At 42.0% G+C, this 12,248-nt stretch overlaps 1 protein-coding gene across 2 annotated transcripts; it reads right to left on the bottom strand.

Moving 5' to 3' along the window:
* Positions 1-2,635: 2,635 nt before the first annotated feature.
* Positions 2,636-11,423, bottom strand: LOC123078697 (zinc finger CCCH domain-containing protein 13). Of its 2 annotated transcripts, XM_044501287.1 has the most exons (6): positions 10,251-11,423; positions 8,921-9,566; positions 6,795-8,202; positions 6,616-6,708; positions 5,710-6,475; positions 2,636-3,527 (listed from the first exon to the last, which is right to left on the bottom strand). In XM_044501287.1, the coding sequence occupies exons 1-6, from the start codon at positions 11,143-11,145 to the stop codon at positions 3,517-3,519; spliced, it is 3,819 nt and encodes a 1,272-aa protein (XP_044357222.1). In that variant the 5' UTR covers positions 11,146-11,423; the 3' UTR covers positions 2,636-3,516. The 2 variants fall into 2 exon arrangements, with proteins under 2 accessions (XP_044357222.1, XP_044357221.1); XM_044501286.1 differs by lacking the exon at positions 2,636-3,527 and having other exon boundaries at positions 5,607-6,475.
* Positions 11,424-12,248: the final 825 nt, after the last annotated feature.

The following is a 12,248-nucleotide window of genomic DNA, read 5'->3' as shown; positions in this document are numbered from 1 at the left end:
GCTTTAGCAGACGAACTACACGATCTTGTGCTATGCTTAGGATTGGGTCTTGTCCATCACATCATTCTCCTAATGATGTGATCCTGTTATCAATGACATCCAATGTCCATGGTTAGGAAACTGTACCATCTATTGATCAACGAGCTAGTCAACTAGAGGCTCACTAGGGACATGTTGTGGTCTATGTATTCACACATGTATTACGATTTCCGGATAACACAATTATAGCATGAACAATAGACAATTATCATGAACAAGGAAATATAATAATAACCATTTTATTATTGCCTCTAGGGCATATTTCCAACACTACCATCAAATGTGTCAATCTCTTCGCCGAACTAGTGCAACCAGCCCAGGTACAGGACCAGTCGCTTGAGGCCTACCTTATTTTCAGGTATGAACAAAAACATGACTAGAATCAATAAATACTATAGGCGGAGAACTAAGAGCATTGGGTTGTAAATAACTTACTTCCACCAGGTTGTTCTTAAAAGTAGAGGGAAAATAGAATTGCTTCAGTTAAAGATGAGAACAACATTGTTCAAGTTGAACCTCATGCTATTCCTAACACCTTAATCAACTACTTCCACAATTTATTCTCCTCTCCTCACATAAATTATGCAGGCCTTATGTTCATACTTCACAACCAGAAGGAGAGACCAATTACACTTATAGCATCCCAGATTAAAAAAAAAGAGATTTTGGAAACATTAAAAGCCATGAAGAAGAATGCTTCACCAGGGCCAGAGAGATTCAATGTGGAGTTTTACCTTGCTCCTTGGGAGTATATTGGAGATGACATAACAAAAGTGGTCAGAGATTTTTATATACAAGGTATGTTTTCAAAGCACATGAATGGTACTCACATTGTCTTGATTACTAAGAAATTAGCACCCCACATTCTTCAAGATTTTATGCCTATTAGATTGTGTAACGTGATCTATTAGATTATTACTAAATCCCTAGCTAATAGGCGTAAACCTCATTTTCCTAGCTATATTCATGAGAGTCGACAATCTTTTATAGAAGGTAGAAGGATCAGCAACAATATCATTTCTGTTGAAGAAACAACTCACTCTTTCAACCTTAAGTCTTGGAACAACCCTACCCTCATGATTAAAATTGATTTGGCCAAAGCTTTTGATAGAGTTGAATGGAACTTCATTTTTCTCACGTAAAGGGTTGCATGATCATTTCATAAATTTGGTACATGCCTGCATTGCAGCTCCTACATTTTTTGTTATCATTAATGGCCAATCATATGGTAGCTTTCAAAGCAATAGAGGTATCCTACAAGGTTGTTCTTTATCCCCATATTTTATTGTTCTTGCCACTAATGAACTTTCAATATCCTTGCAAGAAGCCATATGTTCTGACCATCTCATAGGAATAACTTTGGGGCCAAGATGACCACCTATTCATTCCCTCATGTCTGCTGATGAACTATTGATTTTTGGCAAGGCCACTGAAGCAGAGGCTACCCACTTGCACAGAATTTTCCAAAACTTCTGCAGCCTTTCAGGTTAGGTGCCAAACTTGAGTAAACCGGTAATCATTTTCAGTAGGAATGTCGCCATCAACTTCAAGGAAGACGTTAGGAGAGTATTACCTATAAAAGATATCAGTGAGAGCTCTATCTACTCGGGGGACCCTTTGATTCTCCATTCAAAGGATCGATCCAGTGCCTATAACTTTATTGCGGGTAAATTTAAAGCTAAACTGTCAGGATACAGAGCTAATAAACTCTCACATTCCGCTAGATTTAACTTAATTAATTTAGTTTTTGTCTTCATTCATGTCTACTGCATGTCGAGCATTCATTTTTCTAGAAAACTTACTGCAAATATTACTTCCATTGTTAGAAACTTTTGGTGGAAAGGAATAAAATAAGAACCCTTGAAGAAAGCTCTTTGCCTTAGAGCCTGGAAACACATCTGCATGCCTAAAGCAAAAGGAGGACTAGGAATCAGGAATATTCAAATAATAAATAGAGGGTTGATCCTCTCAGCAGCATGGAGAATTCAGAAGATCCTTAAAGCTTTCTCTCCCAAATACTTTCCAGCACATCTATATGGAGAGCAAAAACCAACATCCCAAAAACAGGAAATTGGGCCTCCGTCCTCAAGGTAGGGCTCATTCTTCAAGCAAATGTGAGTTATCAGATTCTTCATGGAAACTCCTCCCTGGTTCCCCTACTAGCATTCTATTTATGACCATTTGCAAATCCAGCCAAGGCATTATGTTTATCCATCTCGGGTTAGGGGCTTGTGGTCATAAAATTAGAAAGCTTGGAATGCATTTCATCTTCTTTATTTTTGGCCACCAGGTAGTTAATACCATTATGAAGATTCCAATAATCCAACAGGAAGGTGCAAAGATTCTTTGTTGGAAACTTCACCCCTCTAGGAAATGTACCTGCAAAACAGCCCATAGGGCATGCTTACAAGACATGCAGAAGCAGGGAGCACCCATGCCTAGATAGGTGACGCGGGAAACCAAGCAGCTACTAAAACAGGTAACGGCAAGAAAAGGCCATGGTGCCCAAGGTGCAAGTGTTTACTTGGAGACTCTTGAGAAAAGCAATCCCAACAGGTATGAGAGCAGGAAAATACTCCTTTCATATTCAAAAGGAATGCATTAGATGTGACCGGGCATGTTAAAAAGGGATGCATTAGATGTGACCAGCCAGAAGATGATATGCACCTGTTCTTTACATGTCCTTTTGCCAAGGTCGCTTGGATCTCTGAACATTGGTATATCAATTCTGAAACCCTTTCTCATACCCTTGCTAACATCAAGAATATTATCAGGCTCTTCTCAATTCAAATCACCCACATGCTTCGCTCCTTAATACCATGACATTTTTGTGGTGTATCTGGAAAGCCAGGAATGACACCCTCTTTGGCAGGAAAAACACTACTCCCTTCTAGATCCATCAAATAATGCAACCCATTTTAAAGAATCAAGAGTTGGCCTACCAAGAAGACCAAATACAACAATACAATTGCCTTAATCAGCACAACTGAGATCCCAAAGCAATTTGCAACAATTCAAGAATGCAGGGGAGATGCAAACAACAGGTTGCAAGGTTTTTTCGGATGTTGCATGGACAAACAATGCAAGCATAGCTTCAGCGGGTGTCAACACAACAGGTGTAGGAGTTTGTATATTGTTTGAAAATGCAGGAGTCAAAGTAAGCATCCCCATTTGGGTTACTGGGAGCAAAATATCTTCTCCTTTGCAAGCTGAGGTGATGGCACTCCCGTTTGTAGCGCAGGTGGTGTCCCAGATTCAAAGCTTGACCATCACTTTCTTCACAGAGAGCATCACCCTTGCCCAGGCTCCAAATTCAAGGGATCTCTTCTCTTCCCAGGGCATTGGGAAATTAGAGGTCAACTAGCAAGTTTCTTTGCTACAACTTCTCCAGTTCATACTCAGGCGCTTCATATCCCTAGAAACCTTAATAGGGAAGCACAAACTTGTGCATCCAATGTTTATAGGCTTGATCAAAATTTACAGAAACCCTGGAATTAAAAAAGGGCAATAGTGAGTCAAATTCATGTTTTGAGAAAACAAAGGGGCTCTCTAACCAAAATACAAAGGAAAAGGATAGCTGCAGAGACTCAATTCTAAATTAAAGAAAGAGGGGTTTTATACTTTATACATTTAATAAACATGTATAGATACTGACATAGCAAATCATTAATCACATAGCCCATATTATAATATAGGTTCTTTATCTTTAAAAAAATAAAACTATAAATGATTATGAAATAAAAAAACTCATATCATAATATATTTTGAATTATTGTCAATCCACTCGAATCGAATATAGATTTTTAGAAAAGTGGATTAATCGGAGTGTGAGTACAATAGCAAGATGTAGTAGCTCAATGTACAGAGATGTTCAATATCCAATGGTCTCAAATCTAAGCAATCTAAATGTAAATGATTTTTGAATCCTTCATGTAAATTGCCTTTGGTGCCTCCCCTTATTAAAAAAAAACAATGCCTTGCAGTGGTGTCATGCTTTGTCGATGTAAAGTGCGTATCTCTCGCTCGAGGCTTACGAATAAAGTCAGAGCTGCCCAATCGTCGACGTATTTGACAGAATAGTGTTTTCTAAAAGGGTTTGACAGAATAGTAAGCATGGGCCGTGAGGGATCTCATGTGTTTGTCGCAACGAGGGTTTCTTTTGTTGGTCGCTCACGATCACGATAAGTGACGATAGTAAGGGCTTCTATAATGCAAGGTGCTTGGATAAAATGTCTAGATAAACCAGTTTTTTAAGCACCGGTGTTTATTTGTAAGCACTAGTGCTCAAAAAGTACTTGATTTATTGTACGAAACATCTCCCTAAGCACTTTGCATTGTACTTCTTGTAAAGAAATATAAAAGCGTTTAGAACACTACTTTAACGATTTAAACGCTTTTATATTCGTTCTAAACGCTTTTATATTTCTTTCCGGAAGGAGTACGAACACTACATTAGTGATCTAAATGCTCGGAAGGAGTACAAGCCTAACCTCGACAGTGTTTTCTTCATTGGTGGCATCTGTGGGTATACGGGGCGCCCTGTGGGCTGTGGTGCGGTCGTTGTGCCACCATTTTTTATTTTTCACTTGTTAACCCAATAATTTTTTTTGAAAATTTTGTTAACCCAATAATTTATATTAATGGATCGAGCCCCAAGGACATAGGAGTCCAATTTGACAAAAAAAAAGACTAAATTGCATGTGAATCAACTGCACCCAAATACCCAGCCTAAAAATTGCAGCGAAGTACAAAATATACCTAAGACTTGTAGGAAAGTAGAAATTCTTTCTATGTTTTTCTTCTGAGAAGTGATATCAAGTATTATTTCTTACTCCCTTCATTCATAAATATTTATTTTTCTAGAGATTTCAACAAATGACTACATACGAAGCAAAATGAGTAAATCTACACTATATGCATCACTCCCTCCATTTCTAAATATAAGTCCTTTTAGAGATTTCACCGACTACAAATGGATGCATATAGACGCCCTTTAGAGTGTAGATTTACTCATTTTGCTCCGTATGTAGTCTATATTGGAATATCTAAAAAGGCTTGTATTTAAGAATGGAGGGAGTGGCACTGTTGTGATATTGTCCACGTTATCAACTTCCTACAATATAGTGCAACTGAAAAATGTTTTCGAGGCACAAACTGTAAAACTACTTGCATCATGAATCTAAGGGTGCAAGTATAAAAAAATTAACCTTTATTTCAGGCTAAGCGTTGCAATGCGTAGACTATACTAGCCTACAAACAAATATTGACAAGCAACGTAGCGGAATTGGCAGTAATTTTAAAATTTTCTCCATGATGAAATTGAAAGCGCATGCCTAAGGTTAGTAGCACGTGCACGCGGAAAGACATGGAACAATGCTGAAAGGACAACTGTAGCGCAAGAACGCGACAAATGCCCCACCAGCAGCCCCTGGATCCCCCACCGGCACGTTAAGCTCACACCAGCAAGCCAGCCCACCGGCAAACACTGCACTAGACGGAAAAAACAATGGGTGGTATATAAAAACCGACGCAACTCAAAATAACTCCAGGCGGAAGGCACAAACCCCTCGGAGAATAAGGAATTAAAAATGAAATAAAAGGTGTTTCAATGTGTACTTTCTGGAGAATTAGGTATCCGGCTTAAATTTAAGCTACCCTCCACCAACACACCTTCACAATCCTGAGCGCCACTTGCAACAACATCCAACTCCGAAACAAAGTTAGATGCATTCACTTCACCATCCCCAGGGCTGTCATCAGTAACCTCATCCATATCTTTTTCAACTGCTGCATGCATGGAGACAGCCTCTCCACTGTTAGGAGTAGCCACAGAAGGAGGATCATCCTTGACTTGGCCAGATTGTTCTGTGAACGCTGGAGGCATAACCTCTACAGTATCACCTGGTTCTTCATTTGCTGAAGGAGCCTCCTGCGAGCCATCAATATGTTCTATGATTAATCCTGTTGCACCATCTGCTGGGCCATCTGCGGGTACGGCAACTGCAGGCGGTGGCACATCCTCCATGTTTTTATCAGGTTCTGTGATTGATGGAGAGGCGGCCACCTCCATATCTTCATCAGGACGTGCGGTTATAGGAGGTGCCACCATCTCCGTGTCACCAGATTCTGTGATTCCTGGAGGTGCATCCACATCACCAGATTCTGTGATTGCTCGAGGTGCATTCACATCACCAGATTCTGTGATTGCTGGAGGTGAATCCACATCACCAGATTCTGTAGTTGCAGGTGGCCCTTCAATAATGCCAGTACGGTGGTGCAAGACAGGGTTACTCACCGTCAATTCCTTCAGTGGAATACGGTCAAGCATTTCTGTGTCCTCATTATTCTCTTGTGTTAAGTCCATTTTCCCATCAGTTTGCGCTTGGGTAGGAGCCACAGCTCTCTCTGTCTGATTCTTGTGAAGAGCCATAGCTCTCTGTTATGGTAAAAAAAAATGTTAACACCCATATCAAAAAAATGATAGTTAAAGACTGTATATACAAGTAACATAAAAATGAATTACTGGATTAAAAAACAGAATTGAATAATCTTCAAGAGTAGATTGGATTAACTTGCCTGAAAAGTTGCATCGTTGTTCTTCAGATAAAATAAACCCAACAGATTGGGGCTTCCCTGTTCTCTACTTATCTTTCCAGCATTTCCATTCTTCTGAGAAAAACAAGCAAAAGCCATAGTGAGAAAATAGGAAAACCATATTAGAGTAAACAGATACATCAAAATAGGCACTGTAATACCTGAATAGAGCCATTCCAAACAACATCAGGGCCACCATTTGCCATGCCCAAGCCTCCCAGCAGAGATGTGCACCTTTTGTACAACTCCGACTCAACAAGATCATGCGACACACTAACTCTCGATAAATAGTTTCTAGAAAATACTGCAGTACCGTTGCTTGACAACATGGAGGCCATGAGTGTTGTTCCCCTGGGAGCATCAGAACTTTTTACAGCACTTACATCACCCTTTGCTTCATGTTTTTCTGAAATCAAATGGTTTGCTTCTTTCTGCTCATAAGGATTAAGATTGCATTGTCCACCTGAAGACTCAAAAACAGGGGTTGCTAAAGAGTCAAGCTCCTTTTTAGCAACAGGAAATTCAGTGTCAGGCAATTCATTTTGTCCCTTCAATGCATCACCAGTTGCCTCCCACCCTCTGCTGCCAACATGCAGCTTGTTCTGATCCCATTCTTGCCTGCCATACATATAAGGTTCACCACCAAATACACCAGTGCCCCCATTCCAAACTTGTAGGTGAGGGGGTAATGATTCATCGAGCGGATTAGGCCACCCAAATGGGCGAATGTGGGGCGAAAACCTGTCAACTGTGTCATGCATAGGATATGAAACTCCAGTTTGGCTCAACTTCATTTGGGGCCTAAGGTTAAACATAGGTGGGGGGTGAAACTGATGTACAGGTGGGTGAAATCCAGGAGCACCATGCTGCATGGGGACAAAACCATTTGCAACTTGAGATGGCCAGCTCGGTGCATTATTCCAGGCATGCCCATGGCCGCGTCCAGAATTCATATCATTCCTCTTCTGATGGCCGTGGAACCTCCTATCTCCACTTTGCGGTCTACGGTCATCATCATGTGAACCCAAGAAGGAAGAATCATCTCTGTGCCTCGCAGGTGGCAGCAGTGGACGATTTGGAGAAGTGCCTGAAAAATGCCCACCTCTGCTTATGGATGATGCAGAGGGTGTTGATTCTCTGTATGGAATTTTAGATGGTGTTCGATCTTGATGAAGTGACCGTTCTAAGGATAAATCACCATCCCGATCTCTATATTTAGTCAGGTTGCTCCTTTCCCCTTTGTTATCAAGACTACGGCCACTGCTAAGCCTACCTGAAAACCTTTGGTCGTTTGAAGATGGAGATTTATCAGATAGCTGTTTTGGTGAAGGATGTGTATCTTTCCTTGGTGTTCGATCATATTGTGACGATGTAGAAATTTCCAATGGTATGTCACGTGACTGGAGATCATCCTTTTGTTTCAGCCTTTCCGAAGACCAATTGTCTGTATCCCTGTCACGCAGTCTAGAAGCAGGTGTTCGCTCTCTCCCTGAGGATGTCCTTGGTCGAATACTTCTTTCATCATATTGTATCTCTCTCTTTGTATTATCTGCCAGTTTAGATCCATGCCTGCAGATAATTGATTGGTCAGTTCAACTTTAGAAGAAGCAAGCATCAAAGAGAAATGTAGGCATCATGAACTGCATCAGATTGTTTTATTAGTCATGAATTTCTAAGACTATTTATCAACCAGAAAAAAAAACTAGAGCAAAGATCACAATACAAGGATTCCTACAAGTATTTACCTTCTGATAGGCAAATGTGCAACACATATACAAACAGTCAAAACTACAATATGCTTTTTCTCTGAAATACACAAATTGATAAATACCACTCCATGCAAGTTCTTCCATTTGCATTTATGCATTTCTCACCATCAATAACCGCAATAAACACTTTTACTCATACTCCTACCTGCACATTCATGACCAATATTTACCTAACACACTGTTGTAGGGATTATCTCACTCTGAGATGCCAAGTCGCTAATGCTGCTAATCAGCAACCAAATCCATGTAGAAACCTTACAGCCCTCGATTGAGTGATATACACTTACTCAATAAACCTATATATGACATCAATAAGCATGCCAAAATTTGCATGGTTAAATTTAAATGATATCTATAATTATACATGACAAAGACATATCACCTCGCTATTTAGATTAGTTATGATGCTAAAGTGGAACATGATATCTCCAACAACAAGAGAAGATACAGTACAAAGCTTAAGTCTTCTAATCTACTACAGACTTTTCGTATGACGAATGATAAAGAAGAAATGTTACCAGCTTGGATCTTTTTCATGATGAGGATTTGAGCCAGGCGAAGTTCTTGCATGGACTTTACTCGGACTAGAATCAACATTTTCTTGATGTCTATGTTCAGACCTTGCTCTCTCAATCAGAGAATCGAGTCGCCCACTGCCTGAAGATTTTTCCAAATTTCCACGTTGCTCCCGTGCGCTTGGAGTTTTCAGATCATAATGGTCATCATTTTCCTCAGGAAGTCTTTTTCTACCTCTATTTTCCTTGTACCTACTGCCATACTCATCATAACGATCACCGTCTTGAACTATATCTTTTCTGTAATGGCCCTCTGAAATTCGGTGCCCATCTTTTGTGCTCTTGTAATCAACCCTGTCACTTCCATGATCTCGGATCATGCACTCATCCAAACACTTGTCATCTTGCTGTCTCTTATCCCTTTCATAATCATCCTTGTACTTCTGTTTATACTTCTCATCATCAAACCTTTGTTCCTTAGAGCTCCTAACCTTCCCATGATCATACCTGGACAGAGTCTTCCTGTCATCACTGTCTCTATTGTCAATTGGCCACTTATCTTTGTCTTCCGAGTCGTCTTTTCGTCGGCTGTGTTTATCAGTCTCCCTATCCCTATCGGGGTTACTGTGTCTCTCTTTAGCTGGAGTATCTGTTTAAAAAATGTGCACTTTAGAAACCAACATAAGGAAGAATATTATGAAACAATAAAAAACATGTAGAGGCGGGCGGGAAGGAACAAACAGAACAAGTAAATTAACTAGATTGGTAATTTGTTCATAACTTCACACCCGTTCCAAAAATGCTAGACCAGATGTAGAAAAATATGATTACAGAAAAAATATAAAAGCTACTCGCATAAGTTCCAGAAGATCAGCATATGAGCAAGGCAAAGTTTAATCATATGAATATAATAAGATTATCAGTATGCTAAGGAAATCTCAAATCAGCTCTCCAATGCTAATATCCAATGATAATAACGTTATTAAATTTCTATGGTAGGACAGGGTTTTTTTTCAGCAGTTTGGTTAACCAAATAGGTACGATGTATGGAATCAAAGCACAAGAAAAAACAAAGACTGATTGAAAAATGGACTCTTTGCAACCAAGTAGAGACGAAACAGTAAAGTTCAACACTTCTCATCTTATGGGGCCACTAATATTCGTTATATGATTAAAATGGTGGTGGAGGAAAGCAGCACAAGTCCAAATGCAGTCAGAGTATCAAACTAAGTACTGTGTTATGCAAATTAAAGCATGCATAACTAAACAGTAGCACAGGTAGCTGGAATATTATCAGCATTGTCAGGAACACTTCAAACAAGGGTTACCTTACCATTGATCTCTATGTGTCTCTTGTATGAGTAACCCTCATCCTCCCCTCTACTAGTCTTGGAGCCATTCTTCCTGGCACTGCCATCTTCATACTTCTCATGCTTGGAATCATAGTCTTTCTTGTCCCTCTCCCTATCCTTTTGCCTCTCACGCTCCCGTTCCCTGTCACGCTCCCGCTCTCGTTCCCTGTCACGCTCCTTATCCCGCTCCCTCTCCCGTTCTCTCTCCTTCTCCTTCTCCCGTTCTCTTTCCTTCTCCTTCTCCCTCTCTCTGTCCCGGCCCCTTTCCCTCTCTCTCTCCTTCAGTCTCTCCCATTCTTTCTCCCTTTCCCTCTCCTTTTCTCTATCTCTCTCCCTATCCCTATCTCTGTCATCCTTATGCTGCCCACTACTCTCCCTCCTCCCTGGGTCCTTCTCCTTCTCCGACCGCCGCTTCCCGGAGTCACTCTTGGACACAACCTCCTCAGCCCTCCCATCCGATCCCGCCGTCCGTCTGCTTGACCTCTTGGGCTCATCCCCTGAAGCCTTGGGCTTCTCCGCCTGCTTCTCCACATCGACGGGCCCAAACACCTCACTCTTAGACCTCTTCTCGACCAAGTGATCCTCGCACACGCCGCTGTTCCACCTGTCGCTGACCACATCCACCACCGTCTCCTCGACCCTATCCTTCCTCTTCTTCCCGTGCTCCGAGTAGCCGTTCCCCGAGCTCACCAGCTCCTTGGCCGACGACGACCTGCGCCTCTCTGGCTCGGGATCTCGCGGAACCCTAGCCACGGCCGGGGCCTCCTCCTGCGGGCCAGGGGCGCCAGCATCCTCGCCCTCGGACTCTGACCGCTCCGCCGAGCCGCCACGCCTGTGCGACCGGTGCGACGACCTGTGGCGCGAGCTCCGGGGCATGGTGGCGCCAGCCAGAACCCCGCCTCGAATCGCACCGCGCTCGGGGCGGCGGCGAGGATGCGAGGGAAGCCGGAACCCTAGGGCGCGCGAGATCCAGGGGATCTAGGCGGCCGTCGTGGCGGCGGGGAAGGGGAGGGAAGAGAGTGGACCCTGGCCCCTGGGCGGCTAGGGTTTTGGTGTGGTGGGGAAACAGGGTGGGAGGAGTGGAGGCGGCGGCGACGACGAGTTCGTGCGTGGAGAAAATGGCTCAGTTTTGTTTCGTTCGGCTTTGGATTTGGAGGGGGTTTGGTGTGGTGCGGTGCGTTCGTCTCGTTGGCCCGGGTGGTTGCTCGCGTGCGGCCGGTAGGGGGCCGCCGGGGCGGGATTGGACACGAGAGTCGATGCACGTCGCCCGCGGGTCCTTCGGTAGTCGAATGTCCGTACCACGAAATCGAGTCGAATCCGGCCGGCGTAAAGCCATGCGTGTACCGGGAGTATTGTTATTATGTGTGTCACTAGACAATATTAATGAGTAGATGGTATATATAGAATTAAATAAAGAAAGAAAGGGTCGAGCATCTTATCATGACTAGTAAACATACCCATGCGTTGTAACGGAGAAAAGAAAGGCATCCCTCGTACAAACACCCAACGACATCAGTAAATCTCTTGAAATATTTCACTGTACTACGTGACAAACAACATGATAAATCCGGAAATTTAATTTGGCTTCTGGGCCCAAAAATATTTTTTTCAAATGTCAAAAAAATCAAGACAAAAAATTTATGTGATCTTAGTCACATAAAATGCTACCTGCAAATTTCAAGGCAAAAAGGTTAAGCATTTTGGCCCGTGAAAAAAAAGAAAAATTAAAGACCAAATGTCACTTCAAGTTTATTTATTTTTCACCGACGAAACACTGCTGCTCCGTTTCGCATGAAATTTGTCAAACATGCTTGCGATACTAACACGAGCATCTACAAAAAATCAGAAATTTTTGAATTGTTTTTACATTATTTCGAATTTACTGTTCATCCAGAAGCACATGCTCCTAGGAGCCAATGGTGTTGCACAACTAAATAAATATGGGATGAATTTTTAAGTGTACTCAAGGTGTTTCCAAT

Source organism: Triticum aestivum, chromosome 3D, assembly GCF_018294505.1.
Source record: "Triticum aestivum cultivar Chinese Spring chromosome 3D, IWGSC CS RefSeq v2.1, whole genome shotgun sequence".
Classification (NCBI taxonomy): Eukaryota; Viridiplantae; Streptophyta; class Magnoliopsida; order Poales; family Poaceae; genus Triticum; species Triticum aestivum.
The sequence above is the reverse complement of the archived record's forward strand: the minus strand, read 5'-3'. Positions and strand labels throughout refer to the sequence as shown.